The 22,321-nt window shown below is 45.7% G+C and overlaps 1 protein-coding gene across 3 annotated transcripts in view; it reads right to left on the bottom strand.

Moving 5' to 3' along the window:
• The window catches only part of LOC120940127 (mitogen-activated protein kinase kinase kinase 3-like), a 181,982-nt gene that overhangs the window by 118,559 nt on the left and 41,102 nt on the right, over positions 1-22,321 (bottom strand). Inside the window, exon 1 of one of the 3 annotated variants that reach the window (XM_040352788.1) lies at positions 19,658-19,887. The exons of 1 other annotated variant lie outside the window; for it this stretch is intronic. In XM_040352788.1, coding sequence (XP_040208722.1) covers positions 19,658-19,774 — 117 coding nt within the window. In that variant the 5' untranslated portion in view covers positions 19,775-19,887. Of the gene's footprint in view, positions 1-19,657; positions 19,888-22,321 lie in introns of those variants that run through there. One more of the 3 variants, XM_040352787.1, reaches the window with a different exon arrangement.

The raw sequence follows: 22,321 nt of genomic DNA, 5'->3' as shown, positions 1-22,321 counted from the left end.
CCCTAAATAGCTTCCTTTACCTTAGTGCAGTCCTCCTTCACTTACCTCATCCTTCCATTTTGCTTTTAAATGTCCTTATTTCTTCTGAGAAATCCTCACTTCATGTTCTTCTGTCTGTGACTCCACACAGTAATGCAAGGCTTTCTTCCTGGTGTGGAGTGTCGTGCTCGCCCCCTCCCTTGGACTACAGGAGAGTCAGGACGCTCTCTACATTGCAGATAGAGAAAGGAGCTGTGTGTTAGTGGGTGTCCTGACTGACATTTAAAAGCAAAATTGAAGGATGAGGTAAGTGAAGGGTGACTGCACTAAGGTAAAGGAAGCTATTTTTTTTTTTTACCTTTACAACCCCTTTAAAGTGGAACTTCACTCTCTCAATCAACATTGACAATTTTGAATCCTTATGCTGCTTGCATTAGTAAATAGATAGAAAAGTATATCATATTTACTTGTTTTAAAACTTTTTTTTTTTTACATTTCTATAGTTACTTCTTAGTTTTCATGCCTAGGCAAATAATGTCATATATCCCAGAAGTCTTGCCTGTATGCCTGAGCTAAGGGCAGATAGATTTCAGGAAGTAAATGTTACACATAAATCATTGGCCCTCACTCAAGATGGCCACAGCCAGAAATGCTAGGCGGGTGCTTTTCTACCTGATTTCCCTGGAAAATCAAGCATGGGTGGATGGATGGGTTAGTTTGCTTTGAAAATTACAAATTAATTAAATGGCCTTTTTGGTTTGTGGTGCTCAGATATCGTGTAGTTCCACTTTAAACGTGGTAGTAAATTTTGGTTAACATTTTGTACCTATAGGAAAGCTTATAGTAAAGCCTCGTACACACGACCGAGGAACTCGACGGGCGAAACACATCGTTTTCCTCGTCGAGTTCCTTGTTAGACTGTCGAGGAACTCGACAAGGCAAGTTTCTCCATTCCCGTCGAGGAAATAGATAACTTGCTCTCTTTTTGGCTCGTCGAGTTTCTCGACAGTTTCCTCAACGAAAATGTACACACGACTGGTTTCCTCGGCAAAAAAATATCTCCCAGCAAGTTTCTTGCTGTTTTTTGCCGAGAAACTTGGTTGTGTGTACGAGGCCTGAGTCTTACCTTTAGGTACACTGAATATGTTCTAAACTTGCAACATTTAGGAGATATTCAAATTGGCTCTAGCATGTGCAGTGACACTGAGTGAATCTTGAATGCAGAGCGCCATGCTGAAATAAAGACTCTCATGCGCATGCACAGGAGTGACGTTATTACAACCAGGCTAGTCAAACATCTAACGAATGTTACAGGGCAAAGATGGGAGCACAAGCATAAATGATAGCTGGACTGGATTACATGAAAGAGACAGAATGATGTGAGGCAACCAACATCCACAGAAGATCTACAATTATCTAACCATGTCTGGAAAAACCTACCTGCAGAGTGCCTTCAGAAACGATGTGTACGTGTACTGAGGCCCAGTTCACACTGCCACAGCTTGTCATGTGACTTGAGGGTTCAAAGTTGCAAATCAAGTCGCGCCCTATGAACGGCAATGGAACTGTTCTAATTGGTGCGACTCAAGTCTCTCCGACTTAGAAAAAGGTTCCTGCACTACTTTTGGTGCGACTTCAGCACGACATGCATTGACTTCTGTTAAAGAAGTCGTATCCAAGTCGTGGTGAAGACACACTGGGATGTCAGACTTTGAAGCCGCGTCAGTGTGAATCGGGGCGTAGTAGAATTGATGGTGATTTGAAAGCAACGAGTGGCCACACCAAATATGGATTTTAATTTGATCTGGATTTCTCATCTGTTCATTTACTTCCCTTTTTATTAATTGATAAAAATAAAAAATATTAACACTTCTATTTCTGAAAGCATTCTTAATTTACTGCATTTTTCACACCTGCCTAAAACTTTAGCACAGTAATGTATACATAGACATATTTCCTGTTATTTCTAAAAGGGAAATTTCCCTTGCTCTGACCTTTAATCTGAAGAGGTCATTTCTAAAACAGGATAGAGGGACCATAACAAGCTGGAAACAACAATAAACTCATATCATGGCGTTAATGTAGAAGTATTATGAGAATTCCTATGGGGGCACTCAATTTCCATGTATTCATTCAGACACGGAGCCCAGACCTGGTCCCTCACCCTCTCTCCCCTGATTGGCTGACTGACTTTGATTGGCAGCCATGAAAGCCAATGGCCCCGCTGCTGTGTCAAAAATTTGACACTGTCGCTTTATTTTTTTTATGGAACTTTATTGCTATCACAAGGCATTAACAACATCTCTTGTGATAGCATGAGCCATGACAGATCCTCTTTATGGAAAGATCTGGGGTCTATTAGACTCCAGATCTCTCTAGTCCCTTCAAAGCATCTTATCAAACCGAGATCAGTCTGCTTAGATGCTTTAAAAGCCAAAAATGTCTTGTAAACAACGAAAACCAGAATTGACTAAATCCTCGCTGCTACGTTCTCGTAGATATACATCATAGCGGGTACCTGTCAAAACCACTTCCAGGGTATTTGCCCCCCCTCCTGCTTCCACAAGCCATTCACAACACGCAGCGCGCTACATGCATGCACAGTAGGGAACTGGCTGTGAAGCCACAAGGCTTCACTTCCGATTTTGCTTACTCAAAATGGCGGCGGCAATGAAAAAACAACTCCGGATTCGTACACAGGTGTCCTAATATTAAAAGTAAAACTACAATATATTAGCTGCTGACTTCATTTTTCTGATGGAGCCTGGAGCTCCTATGTAGGGGCCCATTCACAACAGAAGCTGTCAAGAAGTCTTCTTTTTTAATGCATTCCCACTACATAGACAGTCCAGAACAATAAATTGAAATGAAAGCAGTTCAAACCACTGCATTGCAGTGAGAAAAAAATGCACGTAAACGCAACCCAACAAGCAATAAAACGCAACTGTGAGATTAGAAAAAAAAATGTATGCCTCCTCTGATAATCCCACCTTTCCATTCCATTTACTGGTTATAAAATATACATTTTACAGTAAAGATGATTTTATTTTTTTTAAAAACGGATTGCAAAATATGAACAAAAAAAATGCATAAAAGAATACAACGCAACTCAATCCATGCAACTTGCACTTGCGTAGCTGAATGAAAATGAAAGAATTGTGGTGTGTGAACGGGCCATCAATCCATTAGTAACACCGAGTCCAGTCTACACATCTTGGCACACATGCCCAGTTTGAAGATCCAGAAGTATATGAAGAGACACCAGCTGAAAAAATAAGCACTCACATGCCGCCTGAGGACTTTCAATACTTGTGTCAATGGTGACGCTACGCAGCATGCAGTTCCTGTGGAGGTTTACAAACTGTACAGCCAGATGCACCAATTACATGGGGCTGGAAAATGCAATTAGAGAAAGATCTGAATTTACTGCCAGGGCAGAGCTGGCTCTCACCTTAGCCAAGATTCAGATGTTCCAGTTACATTATAGTGAGCCCATTTGCACACACATACATAAATAACCGTCTTTCTTTATCCCAGACACAAATGTACTACCAGTGACAGATGTGAGCAGGACGCCATGAGAAACAAATAGTGCCAAGAACACACTGTCATCTAGTCGTTCAACTACTGTCCGCACATAGAGGTGGCAGCCCGGTGTTAGAGGACAGGTTTACAACGCGTCAACAAATGCTGTTTTAAAGCGGAATTAAGTCTGGTAATACGGGCCGAATGTCGGGTGGAATCGGCCGGTCTAATAGAAAGAGGCCAACATTTGACGGGCCGACAGGAAAAAGTCATTCGGCCAGCTTCTGTCAATGAGGGCATGACCGAAAAAGGTCGGCCGTTCGGCTCCCGATCAGCCAATGGCTGAGAGTGTTCTGACGGGGGGCCGTCCCCCTTTCAGAACAAAATAGCACAGTAGAAGAGATCGATGTACGAACATCACATAGTTGGTATAGCGGCTCCTCCAGAGCTGTCAGGTTGTTTTCCGTTCAGCCCTGCAGGGTTAAGAAAAATATATATATATTAGTGTGTACTAGGCTAAAGCCCGGGTTTACACTGGGCTGCGGAAGTGAAGCCGTGCAAGTTTAGCTGAACTCGGACGATTCCACTCCTGCTTGTCAGTCCCGATTTTGGCCGCGATTACAGAGACATCTGTGCAGGTTTCTGCACAGATGTCAATGTAAATCGCGGCCCTAAATTGCAAAAAGTAGTACAGAAACAACGTTTTGAAATTGCAGATGCAGCGTTGCACCGATTAGGACGGTGCCATTGCCGGCAAATGCCGCCGATTTGACATGCGATTTGACATGTCAAATGGCACCAGTGTGAACCAGGGCTCTAACTCTAAAAAAGTCAAATGTCAAAATTGCGTGACAAGTCACTCCATTGTGAACGGAGGCTAATGCAGAGAATTAACGTAAAAAAAAGTTAGGCTTTAAAACCACTTTATATCCCCTCATTAGCAATATGATTCTCAAACCCTTTTTATAACAAATTTTGGTTTATGATTCCCTCTGAATGTAAACTTGCCTAGACTTGTCTATTTTCACCTACGATATGAGTCACAGGGAAAACACAGTTACAACAATAGAGGAAACACTCAGGGAATGCACTTTTATGCACACTGAAGCTGATAAAAGCTATAAAAAAACGCCAGTAGCTTTGCAGGGAGCCTTTAAACGTGTTTTAGTGTTTTTGCAATACCTTTAATCAGTGTTTTTCAGTGTAGCTTTTTTTTTTATTTTTTACTTTTTTTTTTTCAATGGATTAAAAAACGCAAAAAAACACTGGCATCGGCGTTTTTGAGAGTTTTTCAGCGTTTTTGAGCGTTTTTTCCCCGACAAAAAACGGCACTTTGAACGCAAATTTTGGGCGTTCAGAAAAAAGCCAATAAGCTCCAAAGCTCATTAACACAAAAAAACGCCCAGGTGTGCATGGGCACATAGGTTAACATTCAGTTCAGTTTATGGGCTTTAAAAAATAAGCCAAAACGCCAATAAACTGCAGTTTATCAGCTTCAGTGTGCATGGAGCCTAATTATTATATCAGCAGCAGCTTTTATTTTCCAAGTTACCATGTCACCGCGTTATTGGCGGTCGAAAAAGTTTAGAGAACTTTTGTGTGACCGTGTGTATGCAAGCCAAGCTTGAGCGGAATTCCGTCGGAAAAACCTTTGAAAATCCAATCGTGTGTACGCGGCATAAGGCTGGATTCACACCTATGCATTTTTTGTGCTTTTTGCATTTGGCAGATTTGCACTACAGTCCATTTAACATGGTTTCCTATGGAACACGTTCTGTAGTGCAAATCTGCAAAAAGCACGAAAAATGCATAGGTGTGAATCCAGCCTTATGCCGCGTACACACGATTGGATTTTCAAAGGTTTTTCCGACGGAATTCCGCTCAAGCTTGGCTTGCATACACACGGTCACACAAAAGTTCTCTAAACTTTTTCGACCGCCAATAACGCGGTGACATACAACACTACAACAAGCTGAGAAAATGAAGTTCAATGCTTCCGAGTATGCGTAGGAATTTTGCACGTCGAAATTGCTACAGACGATCGAATTTTCCAATAGGAATTTTTTCCGTCTGAAAATTTGAGAACCGGTTCTCAATCTTTTGCTGGCGGAAATTCCGACAGCAAAAGTCCGATGGAGCATACACACGGTCGGAATTTCCGGTCAAAAACTCACATCGGACTTTTGTGTTGGAATTTTCAATCGTGTGTGCGGGGCATTTTTAGTGCTTTTTGCTTTACAGAAGGTGTTTGAGAGGAAACCATGTTAAACGGTCTGTAGTGCAAATCTGAAAAATGCAAAAAGCACTAAAAATGCATTAGGTGTGAATCAAGTCTTAGGCCTCGTACACACGACCGAGGAACTCGTCGTAAATGAAACATCGTTTTCCTCGACGAGTTCCTTGTTAGGCTTGTCGAGAATCTTGTCAAGCTTTCTTTGCGTACACACTGTCAATACAAAATCTCGTTGTTCTCAAACGCAGTGACGTACAACACGTACGACGGCACTATAAAGGGGAAGTTTGATTCCACTGGCACAACCCTTGGGGCTGCTTTTGCTAATCTCATGTTACTGCGTGTTAAGTAAAAGTTTGGTGAGAGACGATTCGCGCTTTTCAGTCTGTTCCAGTGTGACGAATGTGCTATCTCCATTACAAACCCTACTTTTACCGAAGGTGCGCTCCCGTCTCATACTTTATTCTGAGCATGCGCGGGTTTCTAAGCATACACACGAACGTGTTTCTCGTCGTAAACCAGCCCGACGAGAAACATGACAAGGAAATTGAGACTCCCGACGAGAAAAAAGAGAACTTGTTCTCTTTTTTTCTCGTCGAGTTCCACAACAGTTTTCTCGACGAAAAACATACACACAACCGTTTTCCTTGGCAAAAAAGCTCTGCCACCAAGTTTCTTGATGGATTCTGTCGAGGAAAATGGTCCTGGGTACGAGGCCTTACACCAGTAAGCCTAAGGCCCCGTACACACGAGAGGATCCATCCGCTGGAATTGATCCGCGGACCGGCTCCAGCGGATAGATCCCCTGGTGTGTACAATCCAGCGGATCTGTTTCCGCGGATTTTTATCCCCTGGGATGGATTTCCAGCGGATAAAAATTTTAAGACATGCTTTAAAATCTATCCGCTTGAATCCATCCCAACGGATTGATCCGCTGGTCTGTACAGACTCACCGGATCAATCCGTCCGAATGATTCGACGCATGCGTGGAATTCCTTATATGACAGCGTTGTGCACGTCGCCGCGTCATCATCGCGGCGACGGCGCGACACGTCATCGCGATGGGATTTCAGCGCGGATTTCGATCCGATGGTGAGTACACTCCATCGGATCAAAATCCTCGGAAATCCTCGAGAGGATTTATCCGCGGAAACGGTCCGGTGGACCGTATCCACGGATAAATCCTCTCGTGTGTACTAGGCCTAACAAGAGAATGGACTTTTTAAGAAATAGCACTTTTACATGGAAGGCCCATATTTAAACCGACCAGAAGACTAATTCCGCGTACACACAACCGTTTTTCATGACGAGAAAAATTGCATTTTTTTAATTGGTCATTAAAAACGATTGTGTGTAGGCTCCAGAGCATTTTTCTCGACGTGAAAAATGGGCATTAAAAATTTAGAACATGCTCTAATTTTTCTCGTCGTTTTTGACGTCGTGAAAAACGGTCGTGTGTAGGCTTTAATGACGGGGAAAAACCATGCATGCTCAGAAGCAAGTTATGAGACGGGAGCACTCATTCGTAATGGAGATAGCACATTCATCACGCTGTAACAGACTGAAAAGCACAAAGACTGAAAAACGCGAATCATCTCTCACCAAACTTTTACTAACATGAAATCAGCAAAATCAGCCCGAAGGGTGGCGCCATCCGAATGGAACTTCCCCTTTATAGTGCCGTCGTACGTGTTGTACGTCACTAGGCTTTGCTCGAGCATTTTTTTTTCACGATCATGTGTATGCAAGGCAGGCTTGACAAGAATCACGTAGAGAAAAACGTAGTTTTTTTCCATGACATTGAAAACGGTCGTGTATGTACGCGGCATTAGCCCTTGTTCACACGGGGCGTATCAATGTATATCCCTGTATAAGGCTGTGTTTACCCACATGGGGATATACAGGTGTTCTGTGCATCCCTATGCATGCAATCCCATTGTGCACTGACACAGACGCTGCTCCCAATCTAAAATCTGTGTGGGTGCAGCAAAACACACACTGCGTGAGTTCGGGGACACGCACCCCCACACACGTCAAATTTGGAGGAGCAGCTGTGACATCAATGGGGCTCCAGTCCCTGCACAGGGATGCATAGAACAAAATATTCTGCATCCTCTGATTGCCTAAACTCAGTTTTTACTCAATTTTTTTAGGCAGTATTAAAAGGTAAAGCAGCTGAAAAGTCTTTTCCAAGGAACCAATAGTATCTAATACACGTTTGTATCTTAGTACAATAGTTTCTTTCAGTTTATCCATTTAAAATACTGCAAAAAAATCGTTGTTTTCCTTAACAATTGTATTTCATTTAAACTTAAAAGGGGTCTATAATTATCAGTGTGTACTATTAAAATGGGCAAGAGAGCAAAAGAGACATCTGGACAGCGATGAACCATTATAATAGCACAGTCATTGCTTTGATCTACAACCTTCTAAATCTCTTCTGGATTATTCATTTTGGCAGTGCAAACATAAAAAAATTGATAGGAGGGAGTCTGGGGATGAGGAGTTTTAACATAGTCTTTCCTGTATAAAGGTAAGAAGAAGACAACCAAACTTCCATTAGGCACCTGGAAGGCACTGAGCTTCCTAGGCTGTTTGTGAGTAAGGATGAGCTCAGGCGTGTTCGCATCTCCATGTGCCCGCACCCGCCAGGAAGCTGACACTGCGCAGCGCTCATTACAGGCAGTGAGACATTTCCTGACCCGTGTGCGTTTTCTAGGCATTGCGGTGCGGCTCAGGTGCGAATTCAGGCTCACGCATCTGATTCGCAGATGTGTTCATTTCTCTTCAGGATTTCTCTCATTCACCTCAATACACTTCCCCCCTCCCAGGTCTCCAAATTCGCAGCTAAAACAGAGATGATCTGCTGAACAGTTCTTACCTCTCTGCAGAGATAAGAGAGCTGAAATTCGCACTGCACTAGTGTGAATCCGGCCTTATTGTGGGTAGTAAGACCTGATTCACACCTATGCAGTTTGTATATTGCAGGTGCATTTTGAAATGAGGGGAAGCTCTGCTGATTTTATCATCCAATCATGTACAAGCAAAAATGCTTTTTTTTTTCTTCTTAGCATGTCCCCTTCAGATCTACAGCGACTGCACTTCCAAATGCACTTGTAGTGCAAAGTGGATTTGCCTTTAGTGAATATACCCCAATGTGCTCATCATCTACATTAACTTTAATATACAATGTGCTAAATAGGAGTTATGCTAAGAAATGCTGTCATGCTGGATTTACTATAAAATGACGATCACGTATAAGAATGTGTCTCCCTACTTCAAAGACCATTTTACTTCAAAGACATCCTAGCCTATGAGCCTATGAGCCAGCAGCAACTGGGAGCCATGGGAGCGGAAAACAGCCAACGTTCCATTCCTCTCCCTCATACCCTCCATTTTATTTTCCTATATACTCTCACCTCTAGCTACCTTCTCTCAAAAAGACACCCCAATCCTATGCCCACTGTTATTTTTCTTCCTCCCTCTATCCTTCCCCTTTCCTCTTTCTATAGCTACAATATCTACAGTACCCGTCAGAATTTGTAATGAAAGTGACGTTCCATCGCCGCCATCTTGCTACACCCCGCACTCGTCCACATTAAGGATACAGAGAGAAGGTGGCAAGCGGACATCTTGTTGCACCCACCAGAGTTTTACATTTTTCATGTATTTTTAACAGTAAACTCAACTTATATATTGAAATACAGTACTTAGAAGTCCGGCTGCCTGTTTAGATGTTGAATTTCAAAAGCAGCGGCAAGCCTGCTGATCTCACAGGTTTGCTAATCTGACAGAAGTTCGCTACTTTTAAAATTCATTATGTAAACAGTCAGATAGAGTTCTAAGTACTGTATTTCACTATATAAACTCAGTTTACTGTTAAAAATAAGTGTGAAATTCAAGACGGTGTTGGGTGTAACAAGATGTCCGCTTGCCGCCTTCTCTCTGTATCCTTACTGTGGACGAGTGTGGGGTGTACCAAGATGGAAACGTCACTTCTGTTACAAATTCTGATGGGTCACCTAATCTGACGAAACACCGGCACAAATAGTAATAAAAAAAGCCGCTCTGTATGTCAATAGATGCAAACAGCCTGGCTTGGGATCAACCCTGCACGTCTGACTCCATAGCTAGCAGTTTGCAATGGTGGCAGACACAGAAGAGGAGGAGCCAATAGCGCTGGCAGGGGACCCCAGGAGAGGGGGTTGAGGGCCACTTTGTGCAATACCACTGCACAGACCAGGTTAGTATAACAAGTTTATTTTAGAAAAAAAAAAAGCCTTTAGCCCTCGTTCACAATGACTGCGGCTTTGAAATTGTGCGACTTCATCTGAAATCGCACGATCTTAAAGCTCCATGTCAGTGCCACTTGGAAGACATCTGTGCTGCACATATGTCTATGCAAGTCGCACCCTAAATCACCAAAAGTAGTGCAGGAACTACATTTTCAAATCGATGTGGCACCGCAAAGTTGGCGATTTGAACAAACTGATTTGAACAATGTGATTTCCGGCAATGGGGTGCGACTTAAAAACGCATGACAAGTCACTCCAATGTGAACAAGGGCTTAGAGAAAAACTTAATGTTTGCCTTTTACAACTATTTGATTTGCAAAAAAAATAAAAAATAAAAGAAGCTCATCAGCTTTCATTAGTGCAACCTGAAGAGAACCCAACATTGCAAAGAAAAGAAGCTATTTTTTGTCAACAATGAGAATTTAAAAGAGAAAGCTGAATCACCCGGCTACAAAAATTACAATGAAAGTGAACAATGACTTAGACGCTGGGAGGAAGCCGTGTGAGCGCACAAAGATAGCAGAAGCTGGGCCACAGCTGCCAAGATATTACAATAAGGTCAGATTCTGAAACTGCCCGCTACCCCTAAGCCTAGAATAGAAGTGTCTTGGAGCACCTTGTACCACCCTATGCCTACTGACAACATTGTTATTAAATTGAAACAGATATACGGAATCTCACAAAAGTGCACATTTTTATAAATATCTTTTCATGTGACAACAGTGAAGAAATGACACTTCGCCGTCACTGGCCTAGACTATGAGATGATTGCCAAGACCCTGAAACTGAGCTGCAGCACGGTAGCCAAGACCATACAGCGGTTTAACAGGACAGGTTGCACTGAGAACAGACCTCGCCATGGTCGACCAAAGAAGTTGAGTGCACGTGCTCAGCGTCATATCCAGAGGTTGTCTTTGGGAAATAGACTTATGAGTGCTGACATCATTACTGCAAAGGTTAAAGGGGTGGGGGGTCAGCCTGTCAATGCTCAGACCATACGCCGCACACTGCATCAAATTGGTCTGGATGGCTGTTGTCCCAGAAGGAAGCCTCTACTAAAGATGATGCACAAGAAAGCCTGCAAACAGTTTGTGAGGACTACTGGAAGATAACTGCAGGGTTTGACAAATTTGCTTGTAATCTAGGAGCCAGCTAAAAAAGTTAGGAGCCAGAAAACGCGCCCCGTCCCCGCCAAGTTTGCGCGCAGAAGTGAACGCATACGTGAGTAGCGGCCGCATATGTAAACAGTATTTAAACTACACATGTGAGGTATCGCCGCGATTGGTAGAGCGAGAGCAATAATTCTAGCCCTAGACCTCCTCTGTAACTTAAAACATGCAACCTGTAGAATTTTTTAAATGTCGCCTATGGAGATTTTAAAAGGGCAAAAGTTTGTCGCCATTCCACGAGTGGACTCAATTTTGAAGCGACACATGTTGGGTATCAATTTACTCGGCGTAACATTATCTTTCACAATATAAAAAAAATTGGGCTAACTTTTCTGTTGTCTTATTTTTTATTATAAAAAAAGGGTATTTTTTCCCAAAAAAAGTGTGCTTGTAAAATCGCTGCACAAATACGGTATGACAAAAAGTATTGCAATGACCGCCATTTTATTCTCTAGGGTGTTAGAATAAAAAAAAAATATATATATATATATATATATATATAGGTCCGGATTCACGTAGAGTGGCGTATCTTTAGACCGGCGTAGTGCATCTCATATGCGCTACGCCGACGTAAATCAGTGAGGCAAAAACTGTATTGACAAAGCACTCGCTCCCAAACTTGCACCGGCGTAACGTAAATTGGCCGGCGTAAGCCCGCCTAATTCAAAGTAGGAAGGTAGTGGGCGTGATCTATTATAATGAAGCGTGACCCCATGTAAATGAAGGGCCGAACGAACGGCGCATTGCGCGCGCATGCTCAGAATCACGTCGCATATACTCCCTAAGATACGCGCGGCTTTTTGTTTCTATATTGCTATTTGTGTATCACACGTCAGCTGCTGCCTTTAGTGTGTCAACTAGCAGGTTTATTAGCGCAGTTTTTTGTTTTTTATACTCCCTAAGATAGGACGGCTCAATGCCTACGACGTGAACGTAACTTACGCCCTGCCCCATTCACGTACGACTTAAGTAAACTAGGTAAAATACGACGGCTGTTCCGTCGTCCATACCCTAACATGACTTACCCCTGCTTTAGGTGGAATAACTTTACACCGGACGTACGCCTTACGTAAACGGCGTAAATATGCGCCCAAGATACGACGGCGTAGGAGACTTACGTCGGTCGTAAGAAGCCAAAATTCTGGCGTATCTTGTTTGCTGAATAAGGCACATAGATACGACGGCGCATCCGTGGACTTACGCGGCATATCAGAAGATACGTCGGCGTAAGTCCTTTCTGAATCCGGGCCATAATGTTTGGGGGTTCTAATTAGAGGGAAGGAGATGGCAGTGAAAACAGTGAAAAGCACATTAGAACTGCTGTTTTGCTACTTGTAATGTAACTACTTGTAATGCCAACGGCCACCACAAGATGGCACCAGATCACAGAAGGAAGCTTAGGCCTGCAGAAGGAAGCTTAGGCCTGCAGAAGGCCGCGGCCTCAATTACCGGCTCTGTGCATCTATCAGTGGCTGTTTTTATACATACATGACCCTGCCAATGGATCACACAGTGCCTTAGTGCTGTGTGATCCATCACTTTCATGAACAGACAGACAATCAGCAATGTCGGGCCCAGTGCACTGTAATTCATTCTTAACCAGTTAAGCCCCGGACCAATATGCAGCCTAAAGACCCAAGGTGTTTTTACAGTTCGGGACTGCGTCGCTTTAACAGACAATTGCGCGATCGTGCGACGTGGCTCCCAAACAAAATTGGCGTCCTTTTTTCCCCACAAATAGAGCTTTCTTTTGGTGGTATTTGATCACATCTGCGGTTTTTAGTTTTTGCGCTATAAACAAAAATAGAGCGACAATTTTGAAAAAAATGCAATATTTTTTACTTTTTGCTGTAATAAATATCCCCCAAAAACATATATAAAAAAATTTTTTTTCCTCAGTTTAGGCCGATACGTATTCTTCTTCCTATTTTTAGTAAAAAAAATCGCAATAAGCGTTTATCGATTGGTTTGCGCAAAATTTATAGCGTTTACAAAATAGGGGATAGTTTTATTGCATTTTTATTAATTTTTTTTTTTTACTACTAATGGCGGCGATCAGCAATTTTTTTCGTGACTGCGACATTATGGCGGACACTTCGGACAATTTTGACACATTTTTGGGACCATTGTCATTTTCACAGCAAAAAATGCATTTAAATTGCATTCTTTATTGTGAAAATGACAGTTGCAGTTTGGGAGTTAACCACAGGTGGCGCTGTAGGAGTTAGTTTGCACCTAGTGTGTGTTTACAACTGTAGGGGGGTGTGGCTGTAGGAACGACGTCATCGATTGTGTCTCCCTATAAAGGGGATGACACGATCGATGCGCCGCCATAGTGAAGCACGGGGAAGCCGTGTTTACATACGGCTCTCCCCGTTCTTCAGCTCCGGGGAGCGATCGCGACGGAGCGGCTATAAACAAATAGCCGCGCCGTGGTCCCGGATCGCTCCCCGAGCGGACCTGACCTCCGCATGTAGCGGGGGGGGTCCCGATCGGACCCCCCACCCGCTAATAGGCAAGGACGTACGTGTACGACCATGGGCCTGTACGTGCCATATTGTGGACGTATATGTACATGCGGGGGTCGGGAACTGGATAAAACTGCACAGCACTCTGTAATCCATCTTCCTGGTCATTTATGTATAAAAGGAGTCGCTGATAGACAGCGGTGTGGGCTGTTTGACTTTTTGCTGGCAGCCAACCCGATCATTGCCTACACACGATCGTGAAAAAAAATGCTCTAGCAAAGCGCGGTGACGTACAACACGTACGACGGCACTATAAAGGGGAAGTTCCATGCGGATGGCGCCACCCTTTGGGCTGCTTTTGCTGATCTCATGTTAGTAAAAGATGATTTGCGCTTTTCAGTCTGTTACAGCGTGATGAATGTGCTTACTCCATTACGAACGCTAGTTTTACCAGAACGAGCGCTTCCGTCTCATAACTTGCTTCTGAGCATGCGTGTTTTTTCACTTTTTTTTCACTTTTAGCTGCGAATTTTCTAGTTTTCAACCGCAGCTAAAAGCACACAATGCTTTCCTATGGCCCCATTCACACACAGCGTTAAGCTGCGATTTCGTTACATGCGGTTAAATGCGAATAGAAAAAACAGAATTGAATGCGTCCAGGTGCGATTTAGCGCAGCTGTATGCACATAACCGCAGGTAATCGCTGTCTTTTGTGTCAACTGCGGATAGCAGCGTGATTGAAGTGACCAAAAAATAAAAAGGGTTGCTATGGGAATGACTACTGCAGCTAAACGCGGCCGCATGCAAACATATGTAACCGCAAGTAAACGCATTTAATCGCAATGTACAAATGCAGCTAATCGCAGTGCCTGGAGCCTTGAATTTCACAGAACATTAACATGCTTTTAACTGCGGCAAAACAGCCGTCCATGTGAAAGGGGCCCAAGACTTTTGTGGATGTCCATCAAAAAGGCACTATGTAAACGCAGCTGCACTGGCGTAGCAAGGGGGGGGGCAGGGGGTGCTGTGGCCCCGGGCGCGACATTTAGGGGGGCGACTTTGCGTGCCTCCTCCTAATTTAAATTTTCCGTGTCACCGACACGGATGTCCGGAGCGGCCAGCGGCCACCATGTTTAATGTCCAGCGCCCTGTGATTGGGCATATGGGGGTCATGTGAGGAGTGGGGCTGGAAGTCCCGCCTCCGCACATGACCGCCATACGTCCAATCGCAGGAAAGTCTGAACATGGCGGCGGCCGGCGGGAGACGTCAGGCACAGAAAGTGTGAGCCGCCGGCGCTGTCTTCCCCTCCGCTCTGGTGCTCTGCAGTACGGCGCTGTGTGGAGGGAGTTGCAGCATGGAGCGGGCTGCGGGTGGATGGTGCTGGCGGCCGGCGGGGAAGAGACTCGGGACAGTTCTGCACATCCAGTGCTGGGGTCCTGTCCGTCCTGAGGAGAGTCCTGGAGGAGTCTCTGGAGAAGAGCAGACAGAGGTAAGGAGGACTCAAGCTGGGGGGAGGGGGGTGCGAGTAGTGCAGGAAATAGGACTTCTACTGTAGGAGTTAGGTCAGTGTAGGTGTCAGTGCAGGTGTCAGTGCAGGTGTCAGTGTCAGTGCAGGTGTCAGTGTCAGTGCAGGTGTCGGTGTCAGTGCAGGTGTCGGTGCAGGTGTCAGGTCAGTGTAGGGGTCAGGTCAGTGTAGTTGTCAGGTCAGTGTCAGGTCAGTGTAGGTGTCAGTGTAGGTGACAGTGCAGGTGTCAGGGTCAGTGCAGGTGTCAGGGTCAGTGCAGGTGTCAGGGTCAGTGCAGGTGTCAGTGTCAGTGCAGGTGTCAGTGTAGGTGTCAGGTCAGGTGTCAGTGTAGGTGTCAGTGTAGGTGTCAGTGCAGCTGTCAGGTGTCAGTGTAGGGGTCAGGTCAGTGTAGGTGTCACTGTAGGGGTCAGGTCAGTGTAGGTGTCACTGTAGGGGTCAGGTCAGTGTAGGGGTCAGTGTAGGGGGTCAGGTCAGTGTAGGGGTCAGGTCAGTGTAGGTGTCAGTGTAGGGGTCAGGTCACTGTAGGGGTCAGGTCAGTGTAGGGGTCAGGTCAGTGTAGGGGTCAGGTCAGTGTCAGGTCAGTGTAGGGGTCAGGTCAGTGTAGGTGTCAGTGTAGGTGACAGTGTAGGGGTCAGGTTGGTGTAGGGGGCAGTGTAGGTGTCAGGTTAGTGTAGGTGTCAGTGTAGGGGTCAGGTCAGTGTAGTTGTCAGGTCAGTGTCAGGTCAGTGTAGGTGTCAGTGTAGGTGTCAGTGCAGGTGTCAGGGTCAGTGCAGGTGTCAGGGTCAGTGCAGGTGTCAGTGTAGGTGTCAGGTCAGGTGTCAGTGTAGGTGTCAGTGCAGGTGTCAGGTGTCAGTGTAGGGGTCAGGTCAGTGTAGGTGTCACTGTAGGGGTCAGGTCAGTGTAGGTGTAACTGTAGGGGTCAGGTCAGTGTAGGTGTCAGTGTAGGTGTCAGTGTAGGGGTCAGGTCACTGTAGGGGTCAGGTCAGTGTAGGTGTCAGGTCAGTGTCAGGTCAGTGTAGGGGTCAGGTCAGTGTAGGTGTCAGTGTAGGTGACAGTGTAGGGGTCAGGTTGGTGTAGGGGACAGTGTAGGTGTCAGGTTAGTGTAGGGGTCAGTGTAGGTGTCAGGTTAGTGTAGGTGTCAGTGTACGGGTCAGGTCAGTGTAGGGGTCAGTGTAGGGGTCAGGTCAGTGTAGGTGTCAGTGTAGGTGTCGTGTCAGGTCAGTGTCAGGTCAGTGTAGGGGTCAGGTCAGTGTAGGTGTCAGTGTAGGGGTCAGGTCGGTGTCAGGTCAGTGTAGGTGTCAGTGTAGGGGTCAGGTCACTGTAGGGGTCAGGTCAGTGTAGGGGTCAGGTCAGTGTAGGTGTCAGGTCAGTGTAGGTGTCAGGTCAGTGTCAGGTCAGTGTAGGGGTCAGGTCAGTGTAGGTGTCAGTGTAGGGGTCAGGTTAGTGTAGGGGTCAGTGTAGGTGTCAGGTTAGTGTAGGGGTCAGTGGAGGGGTCAGGTCAGTGTAGGTGTCAGGTCAGGTCAGTGTAGGTGTCAGTGTAGGGGTCAGGTCAGTGTAGGTGTCAGTGTAGGTGACAGTGTAGGGGTCAGGTTAGTGTAGGGGTCAGTGTAGGTGTCAGGTTAGTGTAGGGGTCAGTGTAGGTGTCAGGTTAGTGTAGGGGTCAGTGTAGGTGTCAGGTTAGTGTAGGGGTCAGTGTAGGTGTCAGGTTAGTGTAGGGGTCAGTGTAGGTGTCAGGTTAGTGTAGGGGTCAGGTTAGTGTAGGGGTCAGTGTAGGTGTCAGGTTAGTGTAGGTGTCAGTGTAGGGGTCAGGTCAGTGTAGCGGTCAGGTCAGTGTAGGTCTCAGTGTAGGTGTCGTGTCAGTGTAGGTGTCAGGTCAGTGTCAGGTCAGTGTAGGGGTCAGGTCAGTGTAGGTGTCAGGTCAGTGTAGGGGTCAGGTCAGTGTAGGGGTCAGGTCAGTGTAGGGGTCAGTGTAGGTGACAGTGTAGGGGTCAGGTTTGTGTAGGGGTCAGTGTAGGTGTCAGGTTAGTGTAGGGGTCAGTGTAGGTGTCAGGTTAGTATAGGGGTCAGTGTAGGTGTCAGGTTAGTGTAGGGGTCAGGTTAGTGTAGGGGTCAGTGTAGGTGTCAGGTTAGTGTAGGTGTCAGTGTAGGGGTCAGGTCAGTGTAGCGGTCAGGTCAGTGTAGGTCTCAGTGTAGGTGTCGTGTCAGTGTAGGTGTCAGGTCAGTGTCAGGTCAGTGTAGGGGTCAGGTCAGTGTAGGTGTCAGGTCAGTGTAGGGGTCAGGTCAGTGTAGGGGTCAGGTCAGTGTAGGGGTCAGTGTAGGTGTTAGTGTAGGTGACAGTGTAGGTGTCGGGTCAGTGCCATTACCGGTTGAACTTTCACATATACACGATCGGCGGCTCTATAGCCTGCCAATTGTGTATATGTGCTGGCTGCGTGCCCCCCTACCCCCCTCCAGTACTGCCGCCGCCCCCCCTCCTGACCCCTCACCTTCAATCCCGGGATCCGCTGCCCCATCTGCGGCCCGGGACCGGCTCGGGAGGGTGTCAGGAGGTAAGATGGGAGGGAGACCAGCATCTTCCTCCTTGCTGATCTCCCTCCAGGCTGTGAATGCAGAAGTGATGTGTATTACATCCGCATTCACCTGACCCTAATGTCTCCATAAAGAGGACCTGTCAGTGTACCCTTGCTATTATATAGGGGGATTTTTATCCCCCTATGTAATAGCAATGACATCAAGTGTCAAAAAACATAAAAAGAGTGAAAAAAAAATAAGTAACTATAAAAAGTTTTAAAAAAAGCTCCAAAATGTTTAAGTCCCCCGCGTTTACGCACATATAAACGTGGATGTTTATATAAGAGGGGGGGGGGCGCGAATTATTTTTTTTCGCCCCGGGCGCCCATAACTCTGGTTACGCCACTGCGCAGCAGAATTTAATAAACATCCTATGCAGCGAGAGGTTGCAGGAAAAATACATCAAAATATTTCCTTTACAGAACAGTAGTTAAAAATATTTCCTCTTCGCAAAAACAACTTTCACCGTAAACAAGCAACCTTAAAAACATGATAATTAATAAATCAGACAAAAGTTAATTTCTGTTTTGAAAGGAATTGGCCCGGGTGTGATCCCTTAATGGATCTTCATGGCTACCTACCTGGGGTTGTGATATGTCACTTATTTTCCGTGTTGCAGCGAGTTGTCCAAATAAAGCTTAGAGGAATGCACTACAGCTACCAGGCCATGGCCCAGCAGGCCACAGTCTCCCCTCAACATGGTTTTCAGCTAGATGCAGATCCCTTAGTCTCCCGCAGTGCCTTTCAGCAACCATAGTGCCCTCCAACCACCCACAGTGGCCCACAGTGCCCCCCAGATAGCCCTTAGCCTCAACAGTGCCCCACAACCTCCCATAGAGCTGCCCAACCTACTACAGAGCTCTCCAGCCCTCTATAATACCCCCAACCTCCAACGGTGTTCCACAGAGCTGCCCAGCCTACCACAGAGCCCCCCAGCCTTCTGCCAAGCCTCCAGCTTTCTATAGTACCCCCAACCTTCAACTATACCCCACAAAATTCCACAGAGCTGCCAAGCATACCCCAGAGCCCCCCAGCCTGTTGCCAAGTTTCCAGCCCTCCATAGTACCTCCAACAGTGCCCCACAGCCTGCCATGGAGCCACCAAGCCTACCACAGATCCCCCCAGCACTCCATAGTACCCCACAACCTCTCACAGAGCTGCCAAGCCTACCACAGAGCCCCCAAGCCTGCTGCAGAGCCTCCAGTACCCACAACCTCCCAGTTTACCACAGAGTCCCCCAACCTGCTGCAGAGCCTCCACCCCTCTACAGTACTCCCAACCTCCAATAGTGCCCAACAACCTCCTACAGTGCTCCCCAGCCCATCCAGAAACCTAATACTCTACAGGTCCACTAAGTCGTCTGCACAGTCCCTAACCTATTCCAACCCCTCCCCCTCCCACATTAATACCCAGCCCCATCCAGAGCCTTCCAGCATTTCAATCCATGTTTTGCATTCCCATACTTATATTGTCCAACTCGAAGCTACCGGTAATTCATTAATTAACTATCTTAAATTTTGATTCCACCCAAATCATTCCACTAAAACCTGCTTCCCAAAAGTTGTAAATTACTAACACCATTCCTTCATACTTCTTGTTAAAATTACAGGTATACTTTTTTACTAACTTTTCACTAACCCACCACCCCAAGCCTCCAAAGCTAAGTGGTACTAACCCCCACCCCACACTAGCAAAAGGGGAGAATTTTGTCCAACAGGCTGAAGGAGCAAAGTGCTGCAGAGGTAAGTACATAGCTGGGTTGGGGGGGGGGGGATGGGATTTGTTCAGTTTAGGTTAGGATTGATAGTGGAGGGGGGTTGGGTTAGTTTACCTAAAAGCACGCATGTACTTCAAAGTATCAAAGAATCTTCCCATTCCTGGATTTTCTTACCTTTGTGGATTGACTTTGAATGTCTCTCATTACCACACTATCTCTTCTTCTCTCTCTCCGTCTGTTAGTATTCCTCAAGGCGAGGTCCGTAGGCCTCATATCTTCTTCTATACCCATGGTCTTAGTCGGTCAATTAGCTCATGAAGATTTCAGTGTCTAAGCAGACATCTATCTTTCAGCTCCGGCTCTCACTTCTCTACTGTCATGTGTTCTTGTCTGTCTACTATTTCTAAAATAACATCCTCTCACTTCCTTAAATATGATGCGGGTAAAACAGAACTAGCAAGTTTAATGTTATTTCAATTCTACTTCCACAATCTTCCAAAAACGACACTTATTGTAGATCGGGGTGGCCAACCAGTGGCCCAGGGGCCACATGTGGCCCGCGGAGCCCTCTGATGTGGCCCGTGACCACCTTATCTGGAATGGCGGGTTGGCAAGCAAAGATCGCAGGTTTCCAACCTGCCATACCACAGCATCAGTGTTGTGATGTAAAGCTGTTGGTAGAGTAAGAAAGCGGCTGCAGAGCAGAGCCCCATAAGCCGATGCTTCCTCTACAGCGCCAGCTTTTTCCACAGGCGGAGTCTATTAAAGTTCAGCTAACACGCAGGATAGACACAGCTGCACTCGCGGTATCTCCTATACGCTACGCCGCCGTAACTTTGAGGGGCGAGTATGGTATTTTCAAAGATTTTGCTGCCGAAATTACGGCGGCGTAGCGTATTAGGGCCGGCGTAAGCCCGCCTAATTCAAATGTTGAAGCTGTGGGTGTGTTTTATGCATATTAACTGTGACCCCATGTAAATGACGTTTCGACGGCGCATGCGCCGTCCGTGGACGTATGCCAGTGCGCATGCTCCAAATGACGTCGGCAAATCGTCATGCTTTCGACGTGAACGTAAATTACGGCCAGCCCCATTCACGGACGAGTTACGCAAACAACGTAAAATGTGAAAAATTTGACGCGGTTCCGACGTCCATACTTAACATTGGCTGCGCCATGTTTTTGGTGGTTTATCTTTACGCCTGAAAACCCCTTACGTAAACAGCGTATCTTTACTGCGACGGCCGGGCGTACGTTCGTGAATAGGCGTATTTACATATTGATTTACGCCTAGATTTACATATTCTAGGCGTAAATCAGCGTACACGCCCCTAGCGCCCAGCGTAAATATGCAGTTAAGATACGACGGCATAGGAGACTTACGCCGGTCGTATCTTAGCAACATTTAAGCGTATATCAGTTTGAGCATACGCTTAAAGTTGCGACGGCGCGGATTCGGACTTACGACGGCGTATCTACAGATACGCTTGTCGTAAGTCTTTCTGAATCTACCCCTAAAACTGTATAATATAATGCTGTTTCTGGCCACCAGGGGGGAACAAGGCTAGCCCTCTGTACTTGCTACAAGCAATCTTAGTTTTAGTCCAAGAGTTTGATCAGCACATCCCAGATATAGTTCTTGGTGAATAAGATGCTGAAAGGGTTAAAATGCTTTACAGTCCTCAGGTTGTAAATGGTGATTTTAGCAGCAGATTTATTTGACCGACCATGCTTTTAATTAAGTATTAAAAACTTTAATAGATGTAATAGATGTGCTGGTCCAACTTTTCAGACTATGAATCCTTTCCCTCTAAAAGAAAGCTAAACTATGCGGCAGGCAAAACCAGCTGGGATTTGTGGTTCAGCAAGAGCAGGTCAGCCATTGGGAACAAAACTGCAGCTAGGTTTTTTCTTTAAGATCCATTCATTGTAAAGGAAACGTCTAAACCATAACCTCCAAGCAATTTCCACTCCGTCTGCTAGGCATCAGATGGCTCTGCAGAAGTCACAGCTTTGGGGTTTCCTGTCTGCAATTACGCACATATCCTGCCGGCCAGCGAGATAACACTGGGGTTTCTTTGTGGGCTATGCTTCTAAATGGCACAGCCGTTACTAAGCAAAATATAGCTCCCACTCAGTGCTCAATATAGAACACCAGGACAATAAGTCACTTTACCTTAAATAGAGCAAAGAACTCAAGACACCCCTAAAAGTGCACCCCATGTACAACCAGCTTACTTCTCAGTTTCTTGTTCAATCATTTTTATTGTAAATGTAGCAAAAGTAGTCAGTGATACAAATGCACATAGCGCCCCCCCCCCCCCTCCCCCCTGCGCAGGGGCTACGACTGGCAACATAAAAGAAAACATGAATGGACATTACAGCATAGGCGAAAGAGGGAAGGCCTCCTTCTCAAACAGGCACATCTAACATATATAGGGCTAGATTCAGGTAGCTTTGCGCATTGTTACGGCGGCGTAGCGCATCGTATTTACGCTACGCCGCCGTAAGTAAGTAAGTGAGTGAGGCAAGTGCTGTATTCACAAAGCACTTGCCTCCTAAGTTACGGCGGCTTGGCGTAAATGGGGCCGGCGTAAGCGCGCCTAATTCAAATGAGGGGGGCGTGTTTTATGTAAATGGATGGTCCCAAAAACGTGTCAAAAGTGTCCGATGTGTTCGCCGCAATGTCACGGTGACAGTAAAAAACCGCAAATCGCTGCCAATACTAGTAAAAAAATTAATAAAATAAAAATGCCATAAATCTATCACCTATTTTGTAGACGCTATAACTTTTGCGCACACCAATCAATATACGATCATTGCGATTTTTTTTTTACCAA

Source organism: Rana temporaria, chromosome 5, assembly GCF_905171775.1.
Source record: "Rana temporaria chromosome 5, aRanTem1.1, whole genome shotgun sequence".
In the NCBI taxonomy this organism is placed as follows: Eukaryota; Metazoa; Chordata; class Amphibia; order Anura; family Ranidae; genus Rana; species Rana temporaria.
This window is presented reverse-complemented; position numbering and strand designations above follow the sequence as displayed.